At 43.1% G+C, this 24,915-nt stretch overlaps 2 protein-coding genes across 4 annotated transcripts in view; both read left to right on the top strand.

The window, feature by feature from the left end:
- Window positions 1–6,072, top strand: part of TDRD1 (tudor domain containing 1) — a 47,388-nt gene extending 41,316 nt beyond the window's left edge. Inside the window, exons 20-24 of the mRNA XM_012448089.3 lie at window positions 492–608; window positions 3,810–3,977; window positions 4,809–5,036; window positions 5,652–5,698; window positions 5,780–6,072. Coding sequence (XP_012303512.2) covers window positions 492–608; window positions 3,810–3,977; window positions 4,809–5,036; window positions 5,652–5,698; window positions 5,780–5,872 — 653 coding nt within the window. The 3' untranslated portion in view covers window positions 5,873–6,072. The remainder of the gene's footprint in view (window positions 1–491; window positions 609–3,809; window positions 3,978–4,808; window positions 5,037–5,651; window positions 5,699–5,779) is intronic.
- An 11,083-nt stretch (window positions 6,073–17,155) lies between these two features.
- VWA2 (von Willebrand factor A domain containing 2) overlaps window positions 17,156–24,915 on the top strand; it is a 52,408-nt gene continuing 44,648 nt past the window's right edge. Inside the window, exon 1 of one of the 3 annotated variants that reach the window (XM_064373816.1) lies at window positions 17,156–17,205. The gene's annotated coding sequence lies outside the window, so the exon portion shown is untranslated. Of the gene's footprint in view, window positions 17,206–17,470; window positions 17,488–17,705; window positions 17,744–24,915 lie in introns of those variants that run through there. The other 2 variants (XM_012448026.3, XM_064373817.1) reach the window with 2 other exon arrangements.

Raw genomic sequence — 24,915 nt, 5'->3', positions numbered from 1 at the left:
TCAAATTGTCAAAGTTAGAACTGTGGTAATGCCAATAACTGCTCTTAAATTTCTCTCTAATACTACAAAATTACTTTTATTCTGTGTATTAAAAAGCAGGAGCTTAGGGTTTTTTGATCCTGACAACATGTAGTATGATGAACTGGAAATATTATTGAGAAAAATTTTATTAAGTATAACACTCACTGAAAAGTACACTAAACAATTCAGAGTGAACAAACTAGTATAACCACCCTAATCAAGAAATTAATCCACCAGAGGCTTACTCCCTATTCCTGCCTAGTATTAATTGCATCCCTTCTGCAAATGGCAACTAGTCATGGGTATATTTATTTTTAAATACAATGTATATTTTATAGACATGTATATATTTTAAATATGCATATTTTAATACTCAAAGGATTTTTTGATTAGACTTGCCATTCTTTCATATACTGTCAATAGTAACATTGGAAATTTTCTTCACAAAAGATTGTTTTTATATATTTTAGAAAATCAGGAAAAGCTCTGCCTGTTGACAGCTGAATTATTAGAGTACTGCAATGCTCCGAAAAGTCGACCACCCTATAGACCAAGAATTGGAGACGCGTGCTGTGCCAAATACACAAGTAAGGTTCTTTTAGGGAAAATATTTGAGGAAAGGTATTGGGTCTGTTTTCTTTTACATGATGCTATGCAGATTTTGATGTTTTCGCCGCATATGTCATTTGGTTTAGGTAGAGAAGGAAGGCAGTGTTGTGGATTTAATTCGTATTATTCAGCTTTTCAATTCTATATGGATTATTTTTAGGCAAGAATATAGGTAGATTTGTACAAATCTGTCAGTACTTACAGATAACCAGCTTGAGATAACCACACTGTGTTCTAGTGGATCAGTCACATTAGATTTATTTATGGAGGGGTTGCAAAGAATTTATAGGGCTCTATATGTGAATGTACTAAAAGAAGAATGCCTCAGGGAGCCAGGCTCATTGATGACGGTATACTTTGATCATTATCCATTTTAGTATTTCGTTTTAACAGATTTCTTAAACTAACTTAAATAACACTTGAAGTAAGTATTGTGATTTACCTCTGGGATCAAGGATAATGGGAGTGGAGCCAGGTTGTAGGGCTGCTTCGTGGTCCGCAGTAGGTCCAGTTGGCAGGCCTGTGGCTGGGGGCATGGATAAGCATGGCTCCTGCCAGTGCCTGGGCAGTGGTGGCTGGTGGCAGGATGGCAGCCAAGTGGGGCTAGAGCTGAGTTCACCTGGGCACAGGGCTGCTTCCAGTCAGCAGCTGAGAACAAGGTCTTAAATGTCTGCCACTGGGGCATAGGCCTGCCTTCTGAAAGAGCCCTCCTCCATCTTGGGCTCCTGTGGAGTTTCAGACCCCCCTGTCTGGATCCCAAACCTCTTAAAAAGGCATTTTTGTGGCTAGATGGACACCAAAGTACTTTTGTTGGGGGACACAAGTTGGGGACCTTCAAACTTCATGGTCTTGCAGATGTCACTAGTTTTTTCTTTTGTATGACAACTGGATCTACATTTTCTCTCCCTTTCTTCCCAGAATAAATCATAATTTTTGGTTCAATAAGTATTCTGTTTTACTTCATTAGGACTGCATGAACACTATAGCTGAGTTGCCTAGTGTATTACAATTACATTCTCTTTTGCCACTTTGTTGTTAGTGTTCTATATACTTTTGACTATTTATTTCCAGTTCTCTATATTAGCGCAAACTCCCCAGAACACTACATGTATACTTTATCAACTTTTACCATATTGAAGGCATCGTCAGCCTTCCAACCTGCTTCTGTACAGGCTGCTTGTCCCCCAGACCTGGGCTGTTAGCCTGGGTTTTTCCTCACCATGCTGAGGATGGTTTCCGCACTGCCCCCTTGTTTCTGGGACTGCCCCACCGTGTGTTAGCTAGATTGCTTCCTCCCTCGCCCCACCTTGTTTTTTGGATCCCTGATTTCCCTTTTGATTTACTCCCATGTTTTGGCGGATCCTGTCCTCTAGAAGTTGAGAAAAGGTGCATGTAAGAAATTTTCTGTTAGCTCCCATGTTTGAAAAGGTCTTTATCCTAATAATTGATAGGTTGTCTGGATACAGAATTTGATTGGAAATCATCTTCCCCTTACAATTTTGAAGGCACTGCTTTCACTGTGTTTTATCTGTTGGTGTTTCTGGACAAAAGATTGATGTTATTCCGGATTCTACAACTTTGTACATTTTTTCTCCCTTTCTGGAACTGTTAGTATTCTCTTAACTTGTTTTGAAATTTATGATGTGACCTTAGTATGGTGTTTTTCTTTCTACCATTGTGCTGGGCACTCAGTGGGTGGTCCCCTTAAGTCTGGAAATTCATGAGTTTCAGTTTGAGAAACTTTCCTGAATTAATGCTTTTATTTCCTTTTGTTTTCTTTTCTTTTCGGAGCTCCAAGTCTTCTAATGTTGAATTTGAACTCTTCTGTTAAATATCCTCTTCTCTCTTTCATCTTTTTTAATACTACCCTGTTCTTCTTTCAAGGGTGGAATGTCAGTTCTCCAAGGATATTATTGTCAGTCTTCTAATGTTCATTGCCATCTTCCTCCTTTGCCTTGGCTTCCCTAAGTTCCTATTTTGTTTTGGTTTCCTCTGTGATGTTAGAGGCTTTCTTCAAATCTCTGATGATCCTGTGCTGTTCCTGTATTTAAGATGGGGCACTGAGAAGTTATTGGGAAGTCACTTTAAGAGTGGGCAGGAGCTTGTCCTGGTGGCCTTCACTGTGGGTGATCTGGTTGTGCCATTTCACTGTGGACTCCCAGTGTCGCCATCTTGATGGGCTATCGTGGGGGCTGCTCGCCTCCTGCCTGAAGTGTACGGCTTGCCTGCCAGTGTTAAACTATCCCTGGTCTGCTCTGCCTTACGTTCTCTAGTCCATGGCCTCTGTGGTTCATCCTCTCAGGAGAGGAAACCTCCAGTCTTCTTTACTTAAGTAGAAGCATTATTAAAACATGGGAACATAAAGCTAACCATTCTCTTTAGTAACTTTAAAAATAGGTGTTACATGTAAATGAATTTATGAGCTAAAGCCTGTTCAGATGTCTTTGCAAGTAACTGCTTCCTTAGCCAATCTTCATTTCCAACTCCATCTTAACTCCCACTTTTGAATGGTAATCGTTGAGGCTTTAGGGGTTGGGGATCTGTGATGCGAGCTGGGATGCATTTTGGCTTCCCCACTGCCAACTGTGGTTGAGCTACCATGGCTCTATTAGATGATTTTCATTCAGGCATCTGCTTTCCAGCTTCCAACATTCTGTTGTCTTTTCTTTTGTTCTCTATTCTTGTGGTTTTATGCATTAAAAAAAAAATCCTATTAGGGGTTGGGCGCAGTGTCTCATGCCTGTAATCCCAGCACTTCGGGAGGCTGAGGCCGTAGGATAGCTTGAGTTCAGGAGTTCAAGACCAGCCTGGGCAGCATGGCAAGACCCTATCTCTACCAAAAATAAACAATTAGCTGGGCATGTGGTATACACCTGTAGTCCCAGCTACTCGAGAAGCTGAGATGAGAAGATCACTTAAGCCTGGGAGGCAGAGGTTACAGCAAGCCAAGATTGTGTCACTGCACTCCGGCCTGGGCTACAGAGCCAGACCCTGTCTCAAAAAAAAAAAAAAAAATTCCATTTTTAGTGGGAGTGTAGAGGTAAATGCTTTATTTAATTTTAATTGTAACCAGAAATTTGGTATGGATGTTTAAGTGATGTAAATATAATAACTACGAATAACTCTCAAGGTAAGAGGAGTCACTGTAAGTTCTTACTGAGATTCCATTATATTTTCAGGTGATGATATTTGGTATCGTGCAGTTGTCCTGGGGACATCAGACACTGATGTGAAGGTGCTCTATGCAGACTATGGAAACATTGAAACGCTGCCTCTTTGCAGAGTTCAACCAATCACCTCTAGCCACCTGGAGCTTCCTTTCCAAATTATCAGATGTTCACTTGAAGGTAGACAGCTAAGTCACTTTCCAATTTAGGTGCATGTTTTTTTCCTCTTTATGTTTCATAGCTCTAAGTCAATCAAATGGTATTTCCAGTAACTGCCTAAATACTTTTAAATATTAAGAGAGTTTTCAATTAAGTTTTATATCCTTAATTTTTTATTGAATTCTCACAAAAACTGTACTGAGTCTTTGTTTTATAGATTAGTTTCAGAGGGTCAGGGTTCAGAGATTCAGTTTTGCCCCTTGTTTAGGCCAAACGTGAACCAGGGTACCTTGTGTCTGTGAAGCAGGGTGTCTGACCTCTCATTTGGGGTCTTCCTGCTTTGTCACATCTCTTTAGGGACTAGAGGCATTCAGATAACACCATTTCTGGCTACCTTATTATATATAATAAATCTGCATATATTCAACTCCTCAGTTGGAATTTGAAAAAAGTGAACAAAAATACTTAAAGTAGCTTTTTACTGTTACTCCTGATATCTTTATGCAGAGAACTTGCAGATACTACCATCCTGATTGCCTTATGGTCCTCTTTGGTTTTGACTCAGAGTTGGAAAAGTATCTTTGTTTTTTGTTTCTCCCGTTGGAATATATGAAGGACACATGTGTCTGTTTCATGCCCTCTAGTCCAAGATTAATGCCTGATGCCTTGTTAGGTGATCAGTAAATATGTATTGAATAAATTTGCCTTTTGTAATGCAACAGCAGTAGTACATCAAAGCATACTGAAATCCAGCTGAATCCAGTAAGCCTTTTGCTTGTTATTCTTACATAATTTATCTAAATACTATCTTTTTAAAAGGAACTAAAAGACTGTAATATCCATCTTTTCCAGGATTAATGGAATTGAATGGAAGCTCTTTTCAATTAATAATAACGCTATTAAAAAATTTCATGTTGAATCAGAATGTCATACTTTCTGTGAAAGGAATTACTAAGAATGTCCATGAGGTGTCAGTGGAGAAATGCTCCGAGAATGGGACAGTCGACGTAGCTGATAAGCTGGTGACGTTTGGACTGGCAAAAAACATCATACCTCAAAGGCAGAGTGCTTTAAATAAAGGTATTCTTTTCAAGTGTTACTAATACAGATGTTAAGTATGAGGAATAACAGATAATCAATTTAGTTGACTTGACCTTTCCTCACTCCCTGTGCCATACTGTCTTCTCCTCCACAAATGCAGTGGCAGGGCTCTCGTTGCTGTGGCTGCCTGGGAGGGCCACCTTGATAGAGGCGGTCCTCCGAGTCCAGATAGTCCTCAGTGCTCGGCAGCACTGCTGTGGGGATTGACACCAAGAGCTTTGGAAATGCCAGGTGTTCTGCATGTTCCCTAGTTCCAATTTGCTTTTTGATCCTGATGAAAATGAGAAGTCCTATTTTTGAGATTGCATCTTCCTGGTACTTGATAAGATATATATTTGACAGATCTGGCCTCAATCAAAAAGAGGGATTCCGTATATGATAGACAAAGAACCTAAACCTTGGAGACATGGTTGTTAATATGGTCAAATCCAGACCACGGTAGTAGGTAATCTCAAAGCCCAAATGGATCCATCCAGGTCTTTGTAGTTGGAACCCAGGCACAAGGGTCAGAGCTATCTGTATATGTTTAGACTCCCAAGTTGTTGTTCTTTACATTATATGTAATCTAATGACTTTTTTTGTATTTGCTTTTAGAAGAGATGTATAAGATAAATTGCTGCTGCACAGAGTTACAGAAGCAAGTAGGTAAAATTTCCTTTAAGTGAAATTATACTCCTAATGTTTTTAGAAATTAAATCATATGCTTTCCTTTTCACCCACAGGTTGAAAAACATGAACACGTTCTTCTCTTCCTCTTAAACAATTCAACAAACCAAAATAAATTTATTGAAATGAAAAAACTGTTAAAAAGTTAAATAAGATAAATTGGATGTTTTTGCCGCTTTTGTGGTCACCGGTGTGACATCTTCAGGTATATTGTCCGGATAGAGCTAACGATGTGAAACCTATTTTAAGGCTGGACTTTTGTGGTTTAATGACCTGAGGTTTGGTTATCATGCTTCTGCTGTCTTTGTAACTTTGGTCTGATCATTTTCCTTTGCCACTGCTAAGGGAACTGAGCCCCTAGGGCGTTCTTTCTTTATTGTTGTTTGATTTTGAGAATGCCCATGTTATTGATACGTGGAGGGACTTGCAGAAGTTGTTGTGATGTAAAGCTTAGCCTCAGATTTTTTGTCTAGATTTGAAATTAGCTCGGATCTCACGCATATTGCTGTAAATATGTTATAGTGCTTTTTGTGAGGATTATCCAAAGGGCCAAGAACGAAAAGTGGGCTGCACTGAGGGTATGTTTCATTTCAAAACAAAACATACTTCCTGCTTTTGACTGTGGTGATTCTAGTGTCTATAAAGAACATACTAGTGAGTTTTAAACCAGTAGTTCCTCCTCTCACCCCGCCTTTTTTTTTTTTTTTTTTTTTTTAAACTGTCTGGGATCCTTTGTTGTAAGATAGCTCTCAAAAATAAATTTTTGATTCAGAGCCAGTTAGAACTTGTAGTCAGGGCTGGGCATAGTGGCTCAGGCCTGTAATCCTAGCACTTTGGGAGGCCAAGGTGGGCAGATCACCTGAGCCCAGGAGTTCAAAACCAGCCTGACCAACATGGCAAAACGCTGTCTCTACTAAAAATACAAAAATTAGCTGGGCATGGTGGTATATGCCTGTTATCCCAGCTACTTGGGAGGCTGAGATGGGAGAATTGCTTGAATCCAGGAGGTGGAGGTTGCAGTGAGCCAAGATTGCACTACTGTACTCCAGCCTGAGTGAGACTCCATCTCAAAAAAAAAAAAAAAACTTCGGATCTCAGAATGAAGTTGTCCTTCTCACAGTTGTTATAGTTCCAGCCAAAAGCAAAGGAACTTTGGTTTACTTAATATGTGCACTTTTGTTGGCTAACAAGCAGTTTATATTAGACTGTCTGGAAATAGCCCAAGAGGTAGCCATATTACTCTTTAGTAACTCTTAAGTATAAACCAACTGTGTTAAAACATACTTCCCATGTGGTAATAGACTGTTCTGTTGTTTTTTAAGAAAGATTAAACTGAATTCTAAGCTAAACATAATTAATGCAAGATCAACTGTCTTCTCATGTTTCCTTTTACAAATTTTGGGTTATTACAGTTTTCAGTCTTTGCTAACACATTGTCTTAATACTGACTACTGTTTTGCATGTTTTAGCTTAAGTTTTTTTTTTTTTTTTTTTGAGTCTTACTCTCACCCAGGCTGGAGTGCAGTGGCACAATCTCGGCTCACTGCAGCCTCTGCCTCCCAGGTTCACACAATCCTTGCGCTTCAGCCTCCCAAGTAGCTGAGACTACAGGCACACACTGCCATGCCTGGCTAATCTTAAACTTAATTTAGGTGATTTTAATTTAATAGATTAAGGAACATACAATGACATGGATTTCTGGAATTTAGTCCTAGTACCAAGTCATTATATTTTTAACCAAGTTGGTTGGCCTGTTTGTGCTTCTTATGTGTGAAATAGGCCTTTTTCGTAAGTTTATTGAGAGTGCTTACACATCTATAGCTTAAGGTGAAATTTCATTGTTTCTTGATTGATTTAAGACAGGGCTTAGTAGCTTTCAAAGGAAAACTTGATTTAAAGCATAGTAGTTGAACTGGATTTTTCCCTACTGTGGGAATACATATTTTGTTTAAATTTGAATACAGTGTAATATCTTGTGTTTGGGTAGTGCATATTTACCAAGCACTTTTACATCTACTCACATACTTAATCTTCACAATACCCTTGAAAATAAAGTAGGACCCATTTTACAGTTATGGAAGTTGAGGCCCAGAGAGGGTTACATGACTGTCCAAAATCAAACACAAACTGAAATTAGGTCTTACAACTCAAAACTGAGTTCTCTCAACTTCCATTAGCTGCTATATGTACAGTATCCTTTTAGATCAATTCTATAGGTCATGAAACTAGAGGATTACATTACTAGGAAAAAATGATGTACATGGTTGCTTAAGCATTACTTCATTGTGGTGAAAATACAGCTGAGTACTCCTTTGAATTGTTCTTTGAGATAGAATGGGTATAAAAATGTGTTTTGGCTGGGCACAGTGGCTCATGTCTGTAATCTCAGCACTTGGGGAGTCTGAGGCGAGCAGAGCACATGAAGCCCAGGAGTGTGAGACCATCCTGGCCAACATGGTGAAACTTCATCTGTATCAAAAAAAAATAACAGAATTAGCCAGGTGAGGTGGTGTAAACCTGTAGTCCGAGCTACTGGGGAGGTTGAGGCAGGAGAACTGCTTGAACCTGGGAGCCGAAGGTTTCGGTGAGCCGAGATGGCACCACTGCACTCTAGCTTGGGCAACAGTGAGAGCATGTCTCAAAAAAAAAAAAAAAAAAACCAAAATAACAACTGTGTATCTCACCATCTCTGGAGAAATTTAGTTGTTACAAATATAATTGTAAAGTTGCTAAAATAGAAGTGCTGTGATGATAAGAACATAAAACCCTCTGTAATCTGTTGCTCAAGTGATAAATGTTTCAACACACAAGTTAATGTCAGATATCTTTTATATATGAAGGAGAGTGCAAACAGCTAGCTATATTTTATATTTGTGAAGGGGAGTATAAAAAGCTCTACTTAGTATATATCATGCTATGTTGTGGTGGTTAATTTTCTTAACTGACATTTCTGACTTAAATGTGTCATTTCAATTAAAAGTGAATATTTGCTTTGCTTGTATTTGAAATTAAGAGCCACAGCGATACTGAGTTTTTGTATAAGGCGTAACGGCAGTTGATTCTTTTCTTTTTCAGAAACAGCCTCTCTTGGAGGTAAACACTTACAGGAATCCACAAAGTCTAGACTTAGAGAAAGTACAGGACCTGGTGCTTTTGTTTGTGGGAACCTTTTCTTTTTTCAATTTCTCTGTAACGACCTTCTATGTTTTTGCCTGCCTGCCATTCTCTTACTAGGCTGGTAGTTTTTATTTTCCTCTAAGTTCTTCCCATCAAATAAATAAGTATTGTGTAAAAAATTCATACCAAATCTATAAGAATACTGGCAAGGAATACCTAGGGGCTTTCTACTATATGTGTAACTTTTTATTACTAAAAGGTACTGAAGAAAGGCCAGGTGTGGTAGCTCACACCTGTAATCCCAGCACTTAGGGAGGCTGAGGAGGGAGGATCCCTTGAGGCCTAGGAGTTCAGAGTTACAGTGAGCTATGATAGTGCCACTGCACTCCAGCCTGGGTGAGAGATCTTGTCTCTAAAACAAAAAACAAAAACTAGTTAGTGGATGTGAGTTTTATTCTCTATATGTTTGAAATCATTTGTAATATTCACTGCATTCTCTGTCTTCTGCCTCTTCCACATAATAAATGTCCTTTGCTTTCTTTCTTTGTCTTCTCTTTTCCTGTCCACTTGGAGGTCATCAGTTTCTATCTGTCCTTTAATTGGATTACTTTTCTTTTGGCCTTTGGGCACAGAGTCTGACCTCCGGACCCCTCTACCTGGAGAAGGAACTTTATCTTCCCTCTCCTGCTCTCCACACCCTTAGAAACCTGTAGCCAGTTAGATTTTTGTTGTAGATAGAATTTCCTGTTTCTGAAACCCAAATACAGTTATCAGTTTAAGGTAAAAAGACAAGAGTATATATTTTTCCTGAAGCATATAAAATAATCTCAGGTAAACCACATATATGCAGGATTATGGGCCAGCTGACTTTGCTGCCAACTCCAAAGTTTGAATTTTTTCATGATTTAACTGTCAGACTATGAAACCTAAGATGCTTCTCACCAACTCGTAGCAGATACTTAAAAAACACTTTATTTTTTGTGTTTACTGGCAATGTATGTTGGCTAATCTGTTAGATTAAATGGAATTTTTCCTCATGTAAAAGTTGTCAAACACAGATGTGCTTCTGTTAAATATAAGTTCGTGCTGCTTTGCTCAATAAAATTATTTCACTTTCCACCCAGCTTTCTCTTTCATTCTTACTGCAGGCTTTTTAAAATTTTTTTGGTGCCAATTTTCTTTTTCTTTCTTTTCTTTTTTTTTTTTTTTTTGGTTGCATTTTAGGTTTTGGGGTACATGTGAAGAACATGCAAGATTGTTGCATAGGTACACACATGGCAGTGTGATTTGCTGCCTTCCTCCCCATCACCTATATCTGGCATTTCTCCCCATGCTCTCTCACCCCAACTCCCCACCCCCCGCTGTCCCTCCCCTATTTCCCCCCAACAGACCCCAGTGTGTGATGCTCCCCTCCCTGTGTCCATGTGTTCTCATTGTTCAACACCCATCTATGAGTGAGAACATGTGGTGTTTGATTTTCTGTTCTTGTGTCAGTTTGCTGAGAATGATAGTTTCCAGGTTCATCCATGTCCCTACAAAGGACACGAACTCATCGTTTTTTATGGCTGCATAGTATTCCATGGTGTATATGTGCCACATTTTCCCTGTCCAGTCTGTCATTGATGGGCATTTGGGTTGGTTCCAGGTCTTTGCTATTGTAAACAGTGCTGCAGTGAACATTCGTGTGCATGTGTCCTTATAGTAGAAAGATTTATAATCCTTTGGATATATACCTAGTAATGGGATTTCTGGGTCAAATGGAATTTCTATTTCTAGGTCCTTGAGGAATCGCCACTGTCTTCCACAATGGTTGAACTAATTTACACTCCCACCAACAGTGTAAAAATGTTCCTATTTCTCCACATCCTCTCCAGCATCTGTTGTCTCCAGATTTTTAAATTTTCTTGTACGTACTGGGAGAATTAGAGACTTAATTTGTTCATACTGTCTGTTTTTTTTCTAACCACAGAGAAAGTACAAACAAGACTATGGAATCACAAAATTGCCGTTTTATTAAGGAAAATTAGAGAAACAAGTCAAGGAACACAGAAAATCAGAAGTCAAAATTTGTCTTCAAATTGTAATATTTTATCCTATGGTACTAGACATTTGAATAGGAACTGTTTTAATTAAAGGGAGTTTAATGTTATTTGCTGATTCAGCTAATTTGCCTTGGTCTCCAAAAGAGACTAATATCTATAGCACTAGTCTCACAGATAGGTGGGTTAAATGTCTCCTGGATTAATTAGACATACTGGATCATCAGGTCTTCCGAGTAGATTTAACATGTTTCTGATTTTAATTAACATGCCAGCTGCATGTTTCATTCCATGAATATTTGAGCTCCAACTATGAGTCTGACATTGAGGTATGTGCCAGATTTACTGTTTATTAGGGCCAGCATAGCCTTATCATACCAGTCTTCAGATCCCCTCAAAATACCTGGTTTGGTCATAAGTACAGTAGAGCTGAGACCATGTATCTGAACAAATGATTTATTCTTGAGGGGGAGGCCTTGTAATGTTAAGATAAATCTTACCCAGTTTGCCAGGGAGGAGATTTCTGTCACGAACAGTGAAGTCCTGGGGGTTGACAAGGGAAAAGGGACATACTTGATGTGCCGCTTGTTTGGCTAAAGTTATTTTGCTGCAGCAGCTAGAAATGTAAAAGTCTCAAAATTGCAAATGAGGATAATTACTATTCTGAAATTGGTCTCTCTTGCTATGTAATAACAGCTCCAGAAACCAACACATGAAGATCTTCATCAGCGGGACCCTAAGCTGCCAAATTCCCAGAATGAAAATAAGTGATTGTGAGGCTCACTGCCGAGAGACTGTCAGCCATGAGAAGTAAATCGTTAGTGTTACTAATAGGCTCCTCAGCAACACAGCTGCCTGGATTTGGCAAGTCGAGCTCTTCTGGGATCAGCCAGAGAGGACACCTGGGCTCCTCACCAGTGTAGGTGGTTTTGTGGCTAGACCTGCTCCCAAACAGCTCTAACTACATACAAGATTGTCAAAGTGGTTTTTGTTTTTCCAGATAAAGGGAGTTGGAAGGTAACCTGTGTGTTCTAAACATGCAGTTGAGAAAGAACGGTAGAATGGTTTTGCTTGCTGGAATTAAAGCGGTGACGTTCTGTTAGAGGTAAGGTTACTGTCCAGTCGCACAGGGTGAGAGCTGCAGAAGGCTCGCCCAGAGAACCAGCCATTAACATTCTGGTATCGCCCTGATCTACGCGCTGCAGTCATATTTTCCTAGGAAAGTTCTTGCATTCTGGGTTTAGCTTCAGATGACCTAAAACTGGCTTCATTTAAGGTGTTAGCTAGCTGTGGAGCCTCAGCTATGCTTGCTTGCTTCCCTTAACTCCCTGAGGGGATGCGGTTTTTAACACCTAGTGGTGTTAACCTTTTGATGAAGAGGTCCTTATCTCCTGTGATTTAAACCTTCCAGGAAGTGAGATAGACTCTGATGCTTATTAAAGGTAGGAGCCTACTCTGCCTCCAGGGTGCACCTAGATGCCTCTCTCAATGTGCTTCTTGAATACTTAAGTTAAGGCAGACAAACATACGTGAAAACTAAAATTCGTGGTACTGGGAATTTGGAGAGGAGATGGAAATAACATAGAAGTATTGACAGTTTGATGTAGAGCATTTACAAAGTTTCAAATGTTGGCTGAGTGACTATTACCCAAGCCTGTGCCTTTGTTCTATGTTTACTTGGTTCAGCCAGAAAACAACACATTTCCCAACAGCAAAAATCCAATATAACTTTGTGTATAATTCTCACTGTCTTAAGTAGGAGCTGGGATGGATGCTTTTACGCTTACAACAATTGGTGCCCATTCCAAACCTCAGTGGCGTTAGCTTTGAGACGGCAGTATTTCCGTTCCTCGCGTCCTGTCTCTCTCTCTGCCCCCAGCTTTGTTCTGTCTCCTTGCTCTTGGCCCCACAGTCAACAGACCACAGACTGTGGCTTAATTTGCTGCCTGTTGAGCACTTCCAAGTCAGGCCCTTTGTTTACTCTGGGACGGTTTCTTTGCTGTTTCATGGGTACTGTTTCCTGTTACTTTATTTCTCAGTAAGAAGGCTCAGTTATTGACATCAAACTGTCAGTACTTCTATGTTATATCCAGCTCCTCTCCAAATTCCCAGTATCATGAATTTTTGTTTTCACATACATATGTCTGCCTTAAAGTAAGCATTCGTGGAGCACATTTAGAGAGACATGTCTAAAGGCTACTATGTGGCTTTTGGAAAATACACAACTCTAGCAGCCCTGCTAAGTGTTCTTCTTTGTATCTGTTCCTTTCATGTGTGCTTTACCTTTCATTATTTGAGGGACTGGATCAAAGAATTTTAGTTAGGGTTCTGCAGAGTTAGGAACTGTTGTACCCATCACCCTTGATAGGTCAGGAAACTGAGCAATCAAAAGTGAAGCATTTTTTCTGTGTTACAAAACCAATAGGCAGGAGCCCCGCCCCACCTAATCTGTGAAGCCACAGTCACTCTACTACAATGGGTGCCTCATGATGATGCATGTCACCAAGTACAGATGTGTCTATTAGTCCCTGAATGAAATTCAAAGTCCTGTTGTCTTGTGTTTACAACTGAGGCACACGGTACAGGGCAACTTGAGAGTTAACATTGTAGAAGATGTCAACTGAAGAATGAGAAAGTTCATGAATTTGGAAAGGAGAGCTTGATTTTTCATAAAGGGTGGCCACCTGCAGGGTGGCCATTGCTACGGTCTGGGGAATATAGCCTCCAGCCAGAAGCTAGAAACAGACACTTACAGGTTGGGAAAAATAAAACAGGAATTTATGCTGAATAGTGTTTCCAAATAGTAAGCTATAGGAAGAGTCATGAATATTTATGAAAGGACATATATGTGTGCAATTAACCTTTATGACTCTTCATGGGTTGCATGTACAAAAAAATGGCATTAGCAGGATTCTGGGGTGGAGTTTTTGGTCCTCTTAGGTCAAAAGGTGAAGCCGAGGACACAACCCTCATTGTGCATCTTGATAAACTAGCCAGAACCACTCTGTGGTCGATTGTCTCCTAGGAAGCAATTCTGGTGGCTTGGTTTGTTGAAGCCTTAAAAGGGAGGGACAGCATCAAGTGGTTGGTTCATGTCAATAGTAGAAGCCAGGTGCAGTGGCTCACACCTGCAGTCCCAACACTGTGGGAGGATCCCTTGAGTTGGAGGAGTCAAAAACCAGCCAGGGCAACAGAGCAACGCCTCATCTCTACCCAAAGCAACTGGTGCAGTGGTATGTGGTTGTAATCCCAGCTACTTTGGAGGCTGAGGCAGGAGGACTGCTTGAGTCCAGAAGGTCAACGCTGCAGTGAGCTATGATTGTACCACTTGTACTTCATTCTGGGGGATACAGTGAGACCCTCAAAAATAGCAGGGGTGGAGCAAGTCTTTCCCAAAGGGCCAGTTTCTGTTTAACCCTTAAGAAAGAAGGCTGGGTACTGTGGCTCATGCCTGTAAGCTCAGCACTTTGGGAGGGTGAGGTGGGCAGATTGCTTGATCCCAGGAGCTTAAGACCAGCTTGGGCAACACAGGGAAATCTTGTCTCTACCAAAAAAATGTGTGGTGGCATGATACCTGTAGTCCCAACTACTCGGAAGGCTGAGGTAGGAGGATTAATTGAGCCCAGGGTCAAGGCAGGTCAAAGCTGCAGTGAGCCAAGATCACACCACTGTACTCCAGACTGGGCAACAGAGCAAGACCTTTTCTCAAAAAAAAAAAAAAAAAAAAATAGCCTAATGGCCGTTAGTGAAGCAGCAGGTGTAACAAACTGTGTCCTGCCTCTCTTCTAGTCATGTCTGGGAACTCAGCTTTTAAGATTTCTCCAGATCACTTGAGGTCAGGAGTTCAAGACCAGCCTGGCCAACATGGTGAAACCCTGTCTCGACTAGAAATACAAAAATTAGCTGGGCCTGGTGGCAGGCACAATCCCAGCTACTCGGGAGGCCAGGTCATGAGAATCGATTGAACCCAGGAGGCCAAGTTTACAGTGATTCGAGATCGAGTCACTGAATTCTAGCCTGGACAAGAGTGAGACTCAGTCTCAGAAAAAAAAATTGTCTGGGGTCTCCTTGGACAAGAGAGAGTCCTTTCAGTCAGTGGAGGACATGGAATTTTATTTCTCAGAGGGTATTTACTGTGTGCAAATTACTGGGCATGGGGCTGCAAAGATGAGTAAGGCAAGCTCCTGGGAAGCAAGAAGTTTACCTGCCCTTTTGGATGATGGTAATTCATAATCACTTTATTTTTTAAATCCTTATAAATCTTCACAAAGGAAGGGATGTCATGGATGACAGAAGTAGCTACCTAGCTTTCTGCAGAAAAAGCCTCCACCCTTGCTGGTCACCCACTCGGCACTCTCCGGGGCTTGCACCACCTGCCTTCCCTCCCACCTGCACAACCCAGACAGGCTGATTATACATTGATGTGAAGAAGTCTGAAGCAACGGGTATCTTCACCGTATTTATAGTTTCAGTTCTTAATCACAGAGTGAAAATGTGAAGTAACCCCCCAATTAAAGACATTCCAAATCTGTCAGGAACAACCAGGATTGAAATTTGACTTCTCCAAGGTAAACCTGATTAGGCAAAAGTATGCTGGCACCTGGTAAACAGCGTAAGGGGTGCAGGGAGAGGGTTGTCAAAGGTAGAATTTCCACTTTCTTGAGGCCCTGGGGTCTGCCCTTGTTGGATGTCTCCTCTGGAACAGCACAGGCCACTCACCCCATGTGACTATTGAGCATTTTAAAATGGGATGAGTCCACATTGAGATGTGCTTGTGAGTATAGAATACAACAGGATTGGCCGGGTGAAGTGGCTCATGCCTGTAATCCCAGTACTTTGGGAGGCCAAGGCGTGTGGATCATCTGAGGTCAGGAGTTTGAGACTAGCCTGGCCAACAGGGCAAAACCCTGTCTCTAAGTTACTTAAAATACAAAAATTAGCCAGGTGTGGTAGTGCATGCCTGTAATCCCAGCTACTTGGGAGGCTGAGGCAGGAGAACCATTTGAACTTGGCAGGCGCAGGTTTCGGTAAGCCAAGATCGCACCGGTCCACTCCAGCCTGGGCAACAGAGTGAGGCTGTCCCCAAAACAAAAACCCAGGATTTTGAAGACGATATAAAACATCTTTATTGATTACATATTGAGATAATCTGGATCTTTAGGTTAATATTGAAATCCAGCTTACCTATTTCTTTTCACTTTTTTTTTTTTAAATGCCGCTAGAACATTTACAATTACACACGTGGCCTGCACAATATTTATCTGCAACAATGCTGATGTAGAGACAGAGACCATCCCTCCCCAGCAGTTAGACCTCAAAACTGACTGCTGTCCCCTTGGGGATGACATGCTAGTACATTATGTCTGCTGCTCTGGTGTGGCCCTCTTTTTACTTTTGGGTACTCAGTAAATGCTACTGGGATAAATGAATTAAGGGAGAAATGAGTCTTTCCCCAGCCTCCCTCAGTGAAGTGGCAACATTAAAGTCACCATGGGCCACTTTGACTGGAAGCTGTCAATGTCAGGTTTGTAAACTGAGAACTACAGACAGGAAAGGTGTAAAAATTATTTTCCTATGAAATTGACATGAGAATAATGAGAAGGAGCATCAAAAAGAGGAAGCAGGTCAGCCTTCTTTGAAGACAGTTTGATAATATGCATCAAAAGTGTTCAATTGTATAAACCCTTTAGCCCAGAAATTTATCTTTTTGTAGTTTATTCCAAGGAAGTAATTGGACCAAAGCATAAATCCATCTAATTGTATTAAAATGGAAAGTTTAATATTCAACAATAGCAGATAGGTTAAGTACATTAGAACATTATGTAGTGGCTCAAAACATAGATGTTCACAAAAGGAAGTGAAAATCCTGGTTAATGTACAGCTTGTATGAAATGAACTAAAAATAACAAATTTTTGCATAGGTAGAATAACATTACACCTATAATGTTAACAGTGATTATCTCTGGGTGGTGGAAAATAAGTAATTTATCAACTTGCTTATTGTTATTTATTTATTTATTTATTTTTGCAATGAGCAGATACTATGCCCTGACAGTTTTAAAATGAAGTATGGAAATTATAGACTGTGCAGTCATAGAGCTGACTTTATATAAAGGGTCATGCCAGGCGTTGTGCTTTGTGGCATATGATTTTTTAAAAATCAAACACCCTCTAGACTTGAGGGTAATTAAAAGGCAGTTACCATGACAAATAGGAAAGATGCCAAAGTCAACATTTTTTCAAGCAGCGACAAACCCGCGGAGGAGTCAGCTGATGGCACAGTGTTCGCTGCTGCACCGGTCAGAGGCTGGGTGTCCCGCGTGGAAGTAAGTGTTGCTTTATTTGCTGACCTTGGCCTATACAGCGTTAAAAAGCACGAGGGGCGAGGCCAGCCGGGTTCCCAGAAGTACCCAATGCACCTCGCTGGCGGGAGTGCCTCCGGGCCATGTTGCCGCCCTCTCCTGGGAGAGACAAACAGGTGTCCCACGTGGCAGCAGTGCCCTGGGGTGGCCCTCCTGCAGGCCCGTAGCGCCCCCTGGCTCAAGTCGCCCAGCGCCTGAGAGCCGAGCCGCCCGGGGAACTGAGCGCTGGTCGCCGCGCTCCTCCCGGTGAGTCCCAGCCCCGGGTTGGCTCTAGCACCCGGGTCCCCGCCAGCCGGCCCTGCGGGGGCTGCCGCTGCCTGATTCGCGCTGTCAGGACAGAGGCCCACTCTGCCCGGCCGCCCCTGTCCCGATCGCCAGGGCTGCGCGGCCCCGCGGAGGGTGCGGGCTTTGTTCGCTTGTCTGCTCGCACCTGAGCGCGCGCCTCCCTCTTGGCCTCTCGCGGTCCGCGCTGGGCAAGTCTGGAGAGGGGCGCGGTCCGCAGGTAAGGGGGTAGAGGCTCCGGGTACAGGAGTGGAGGAGGGCATATATTAAACCCAAGCTGCTCGCCTGGCACAGTTGCGGGGCCCCTTTACCTGGCGGCCGCGGAAAGGGACTCGCCTTTTGAATAAAGGCTTTGGTGACATGATCGCCTCCACCCCACACCCCATTACAGGACATACACAAGTGTTAAGGGGTCTCGGGGCAGTTTTCCTAGGCAGAACGGGTGCCCCAGCGACGTGTCTGCGACAGAACTCGAGAGGGGCCGGCTGCCCTGAGACACTCGCGCCTGGGCAATGGGAACCCCAGGAGTTTGTCCTCCTAGTGACTTCCCCACCAGGCTCAGCCCTGCTTCCTGCATGTCTCTTTCCCTTCTCATAAGACTAACCTTTCCCTAGCTAAGCTGACCTTTCTTTCCCTCCTGCCTTGGGCCCTTCGCCACCTGCTGGGACGATGAATGGGAGGGTCTCAGAATTGCACCTTGGAAACTTGCTGGGGCCACCAGACAGAAGAGAGGGGAGGAAGGCACCTTGCTGCCTGTGATAGTGGAATCCAGGGCTCCAGCTGAGAGGGGCCTTGCCATGGTGACACCATGCCATGTGTTTGATGTTTTGGAGATTGGAATAATTAGAACCTGTACGATTTTCAAATTATAAGCTGCTTCAGGTAAAATAAACACCACAACCTCTAAGTGTTTTATAGATTCATTCCCAAAAATTCAAGGTCTCTTTTGCTCTCAAGGTGACACTGTATTAAGAAATGTCAACTTATTGAAAAGAGTCAGAAAAGTGAAGAGGTCACAGAGGTATCACTAGAGTTGGCAGAAGCCACAGGCATGAATTTGTAAATGCTGCTGGCTTTCAGCAGCCTGAAGCCAGCCTCTCTTGTGACTGACGGTGGTACAGAGCTCCCTGGGCCTTACTTTTTTGTAGAAATCCAGCCCAGAGCTGCCATCTAGTAGTATAAGAATTTCTCAGACTAGATCCCCAGGCAAATCCCAGGTTGGAGAAGAAGATTGCTTTCCTCATCATCTCTGTCTGGCTGAAAACCATCAGTGTATTTTCATTAAATCTGGTTTTTGGTCTACCATCCAGAGATTACAGCTACTATTTCCCCTCCCTTCAATAGGCACAGGCCCCTGGAATGAATCATAGTCAGAAGCCCATGTTTTTACAGATCAGGAAACCGAGACCCAGTTTTAGGGTGTTAGGTTCAAAGCAAAATTGAGCAGAAGGTACAGATTTCCCGTATACCTCCTGTCCCGACCCATGTACAGCTTCCCTCATTATCAGCATATCACACTCCAGTGGTACATTTGTTCCAATTGGTGAACCGACATTGGCACATCATGACCCAAAGTTCACAGTCTGTACTGGGGTTTGCTCCTGTTGTACATTCTGTGGCTTTGGACAAATGTAAAATGATGTAATTCCACCATAATAGTATTAAACAGCATAGTTTCACTACCCTAAAAATCCTCTGTGCTGCACCTATTCATCCCACCCTCCCTACAACCCATGGTAATCACTGATCTTACTGTCTCAATAGCTTTACCTTTTCCGGAGTGGCTATGATTGGAATCATGCAGTACATAGCTTTTCAGATTGGTGTCTTTTGCTCAGTACTATACGTTGACGTTTCCCCTCCTGGCTTTTTAGTGAGCAGCATAAATGGCACAATCGCTATGTGGCTGTGATGGCATCGGAGATAAGCTCCTGGTGCAAATGCCTTTTTAAAGTAACTTTCCCGCCATGTGTGCATCTTATAAAGCATTGTCCTTGCATCCCCGGCACCTGGAAGGGTACTGGCCACAGGGCAGATGCTTAATAATTTTTATTGGATAAATGAAATTTCACATAATGATAGCAATGGGAGGGTCAGCAACCCTACGAGGTTGTTTTAGAACAGTGGTCCTCAAACTTCTGCAGTTCATGTATCAGTAAGTGAAAACCTAGTTTAATTGGGAGGGCTACAATAGAATCACTCATTTTAAATTTTATCCCATAAGGCTATTTTAAAATAAAACAAATCTCCCTCCCCCTTCACCCCCTACGTCATCAAGGAGGCTACTGGAAGTCTTTTGGTGACTGTACATGCATTCCCTGCAAAATATTTCTGTATAACCCCAAAGCAGGACGCTGGGACAGCTGAATACATTTGAGGTCCCTTCCTTTCTGTGCCCTTTCGTTTCCTAAACAGCTGGACTGCCTACTTTTCCTCTTCCACCCACAACATTACCTGCTGACTTTCCTGGAATGTGATTACTGCCCTCAGTCCTCCACTTCCTTTTGTGATCACGAGTCCCTTCTCTTGAACTAGATTTCCCTGCTGTCAAATAGGAAACTTTGGCCTTGTCCTGGGAGCCTTTGCATTGTGGTTTCATGGGATCCTGGTGACAGCCCTTCCAGGGAAATAGGATGGATGTTTGTCACCTCCATTTTAGAAGGAAACTGAGACTGAAGTGAAGGAATTTACCCAGGAGGCTCATGCTCAGGTGTCCTGCCATCAGATGGTTGCTCTTTTCAGTGTCTCTGTGTACCACATACAGTGCCTCTGCATACCAGTGCACCTGTGTACTTGTGCCTCTGTGTTACAGTGCCTCTGCGTACCCATGCCTTTGTACCGCATGCCTCTGTGTACCATGTGCCTCTGGGTACCACAGTCCCTCTGCGTGCCACGGTGCCTCTGTGTACCTGTGTCTCTGTACCACGTGCCTCTGTGTACCATGTACCTCTGCTTTCCCATGCCTCTGTACCGCGTGCCTCTGTGTACCATGTGCCTCTGTGTACCACGTGCCTCTGCGTGCCACGGTGCCTCTGTGTACCCGTGTCTCTGTACCACGTGCCTCTGTGTACCATGTGCCTCTGTGTACCACAGTGCCTCTGCGTGCCACGGTGCCTCTGTGTACCCGTGTCTCTGTACCACATGCCTCTGTGTACCATGTGCCTCTGTGTACCACAGTGTCTCTGTGTGCCACGGTACTTCTGTGTACCCATGTCTCTGTACCGCGTGCCTCTGTGTACCATGTGCCTCTGTGTACCACGTGCCTCTGTGTACCACGGTGCCTCTGTACCATGTGCCTCTGTGTACCACGTGCCTTTGCGTACCGCGTGCCTCTGCGTACCCATGCCTCTGTACCACATGCCTCTGTGTACCTCATGCCTCTGTGTACCGCTTGCCTCTGCGGTGCCTCTGGTCATAGCTGAGAAGTCCTGGGCTGGACTCTAAGCTTGAGGTTTTCTTGCTCTGTGGCTTTGGGTCTCATTTTCTCCAAGGCCATTTCCTCATCTATAAAAATGGATGTGATAATGTCTATCCTACAGGTTATGAGTGTTTTTAAATGAATATATTAAATGTAATGATAAACTTTTAACACCATTCATTTAGAAAGTGTTTTACTACTTAGCAGAGACTGTCCTACCCTATCTCACTGGATCTTTACAACGCTGGGGGAGTTTATGAAACTGAGATTCTCCCCATCAGGCCGGGAAGGTCATTGCTTGCAGTCACCCAGGTGCTAGGAGCAGAGCTGGGTTGAAATCCTCATTCTGGACTTTGGGTCCTGTGTTCTCCCATACCTCAGGGCCAATCCCAGTGTCCCATACAGTGAATTCGGATTGTGTACAATTTAAAGCATTTTAAAATATGGCCCATCAAAATGAACATGATCTCTCTTCTGGCTAAAACTGACTCTGCAGATGCAGAGAGGGTGAGAGGGCTTGTGATCTGTGCCCATCTTCCCAGCTTTTCTGCCTGACCCTCCAGGGAATTCCAAGATAGCATGTTGTTCATTCCTTGGTGCTGACTTTTGGTTGTCAGGCTGCTGGGTTCTGAAAATTTACTAATTATTTTGGGGGAACATGACTTTCCCCAAGCAGCTTTTAAAATGCTCTCCCTGCCATGTCAAACTAGAAGCGTGTCATCCACATCCGTTGACACTCTGAGCCTGAGCCAAATATTTAGCCAAAGGGACAAGAAAGATGATTGTTATGGCAAGGACTTCCCTGCCAGAGATTTTGAGCTCTGATTTTAGTCTTCTCATTCAGGCGTGTAGTGTTCTTGTAAAGGGCTCTGATTTCCATCCTGCTGACTCGGAGGAGGCTGCCGAGAGCCAGTCTAACTATTTGGGGTTGGAGTTGGATTTTGTGAAGAGGCAGAAGTGGTTTCCTCCTTTTCCCTCCACTCATTTCATTTCCGTTCCTAGAGAAGGCAGACATTATCCTGCAAAACTGCCTTCAGCTATCCCCAATCCGGCCCTTCTTTTTTTAAAAAAAGTAGCTTTGTTTTGGCTTTTATTTGTTCCTGTGTCACAGGAAATGTAACTTCTGGGTAGTGCACAGTGGCAAGTTTTGTGGCATCCTGCAGCAGGCTTCACATGCCTGCTGTCCCAAGTGCAGTTGGTGCTGCGTGGAAGCAGGATCCGAAGGCCACACTCCAATGAGGAGAGCAGGGATGTGCATGGGGAGCATCTAAATCCATGGATGAGAACACAGAAGCCAGGGAGAACACAGAAGCCAGGAAGAACACATGGGATTAGCATGAGTAATGGAACAGAAGGGAACAACGTGATGAGCGAGGTGCTGTAATGGAAAAGGCTTGGCGAGGTGTACCTGGGAATGAGTGGTCTGTTCCAGCCCCAGGCTTGCAGATCACTCCCAACTACTTTGTAGGAAGGCAGAGGGCCCTGGTAAATCTCACCTCGTGCTGGATGGAGCCTGGGAGTTGCTGGTAGGTATTAGCTGGGTCCGGGGTAGGTGTGTGGAATTGCCAACAGATGGGATTCAGGGTGACAGATTTTTAAAATTATGCTTCTGTGCTTCTGTTACTGCCCCTAGTTCATGGCCTGTTTTCTGGAGCCTGGACTTCTGCCAAAGTGTCACCTCTTACCGGCAGCCCCAACACCTCTCCCTTGTTGAACATTCTGAGGCTGCTTTCCCCAGAACTGGGAAGGTGATGCTGGGAGGTCAGAATGGAATCTGATCCACTGGTGAGCTGTGTAAGCTTGGGCAAAATACTTCATTCTCCATGTCTCAGCTTTCTCACCTGCGAAATGGGGATAATACACCCTCCCTGGCTAGTTGCGAGGATCAGGAGAGAAGACACGGAAGGTAGAAGCTGGCGGCAGGCACACAAGAAATGCTCACTACATGGCAGAAGCTGTTGATTTTTACTGTGGAATTCATCCTTTAAAAAAAAAAAGCTTTCCAGGTGTAGGGCTGTATTTTGGAGGTCAAGTTAGTATTGTAGGAAAATTTAGATATGAGAAGGGAATGAGCTACATATTTGAGATGACTGGTTGGGAAAGAGTGCAAACAGTACTTCACCAGCATTGCAGTAGCATTTGTTTCATTCATCTTGGTTAAAAAAAAAAAAAAAGAATGCAGTGAACACAGCGAGTGCAGTGATGCCCCTGGAAGGATCCCTCTAGCCCTCCTACAGGAGGCATTCTGGTGCTTTGTTTATCCACCAAGCAAGGACTTCCTCTACAATACACCAGGCACAGACAGGTCTCTGGAGCTCCAGCAGAGACTAAGATACAGTCCGTAGTCTCAGGCATTTGCCACCTGGCAGTCAAGACAAACATATCACCGGGCAGTTTCGGCGTGGGCTGTGTGACAATAGGGATTGTGTTGAGGGACACAGGAGAGGGAGGCGCTGCGGAGGTTACAGAGACAACACCATCTGATTGATCCAAACAGCTAGGAGAAGGCATTTGACATGCTGGGTGCATCTGCAGATTGCCAACATACTATCTCTTTTAATGAGCAGAAACTTGGGCAACTCTGGAAAACCATTCAGCTGGGCAAGCAGAGGCACATAGTGAAGCAAGATGAAGCTGTTTATGTTGGTCTCATAGCATGGAGGGAAGGGGCCTGTGTTTACTGGGTGCCTTCCCATGTGGTAGGAACCTTCTGCACTTCCTTCCACATGATCCTCACATAGCAGCCTGGGGAGGTGGCTGCTAGGATCTTTATTGTATAAACAATTACCAGGCCTGAGCCTCAATCTCAGGGTCATTCTGAGGGTCAGAAGCTGTAACTCCAGAAAATCATCCTGAACACAGGAACTAGAGACAGCATTGAGAAGCTCTTCACCGCATCCTCGCTACCTCGCCCCTGCCTGACTCCCAGGCGGCAAGTGGGGGCTTGTTCTGCCTCTGTGGTGTGGAGTAAAACGGGGAAAAAAACCCATGTTCTTAGGGGAAAGGGAAATCGTGAGTCCTTTCTTGCTGGCATGCGCAGGGCTGGAAGCTAGCAGGAAGTGGGTGCTGCTGGCCAGTATTCTCCCCACCACCTTTCTCCCTTTGATCGTGTCTGGAGAGCTCCTGACTTCCTGGCTCTTGCCATGTTGGGTGTCTGATTTTCACTTAGATCAGGGAAAGGCTTGAGCCTCTTAGTCATTCTTTTTTTTTTGGGAGGTACCACAAACCAGGTGCTATGTTAACTGCTTCCTTGAATTCTCAGAACCTTGTTTATAGAAGACAAAACTGAGGTTTGGACAGGGTGAGTAACTTAACTTGCCTATGGTTACACAGCTAGTAAGTGGTAGAATCAGTGTGACTGACTCCCAGGTTGGAGTTCTTCCCACCACTAGGTTATATAGTCTCTCTAGCCCCTCTCTGCCACCTGCCTCATCCCAAGTAAAGCACGTTGAGATAGCTGTAAAACGAACTGCCTCTATTGCTCAGGAGTCTGTTTTTTAATAAATGAAACAAAACTGCCTGAATTAAACAGAGGCTGGATTAGAGGTACTGTGCTTCCCTTCAGTGGTGAGGTTAGGTTCTACATTCCAAAATCAAAGAAGGGGTGAAGAATATCAGTTGCTTTGCAGATGCATAGAATTTAAAAGATCCTGATCTTTTTAGAGATTTGGAAGGTGTCCTCTGTACCTTTAGGGGATTTTAGGCATTTCTGTCACTTTCAATAATACATTCCTTTGAGCTTTTACTGCTACTTCTGAAGATATATTACAGGCAAACTATAGGTTCATGGGCATTTTAATAGCACTCTTGTTTATAGACACATGCCAGGTGTTTTTTTTTAACATTTATTGCTAATATGAATTTAAAGCAAGTATACAGTTTATTGATACTAAAATCAGGAAATCAAGACATGATTGCCATCATAAAATCTTAATCTTCAGAGATTTGAAGCAGGAAGACCCTGCACAAAGACT

The sequence above is a fragment of the Aotus nancymaae genome, unplaced genomic scaffold (genome assembly GCF_030222135.1).
Source record: "Aotus nancymaae isolate 86718 unplaced genomic scaffold, 86718_ANA_hifiasm-v0.15.2.pri h1tg000010l, whole genome shotgun sequence".
Taxonomy (NCBI): domain Eukaryota; kingdom Metazoa; phylum Chordata; class Mammalia; order Primates; family Aotidae; genus Aotus; species Aotus nancymaae.
This window is presented reverse-complemented; position numbering and strand designations above follow the sequence as displayed.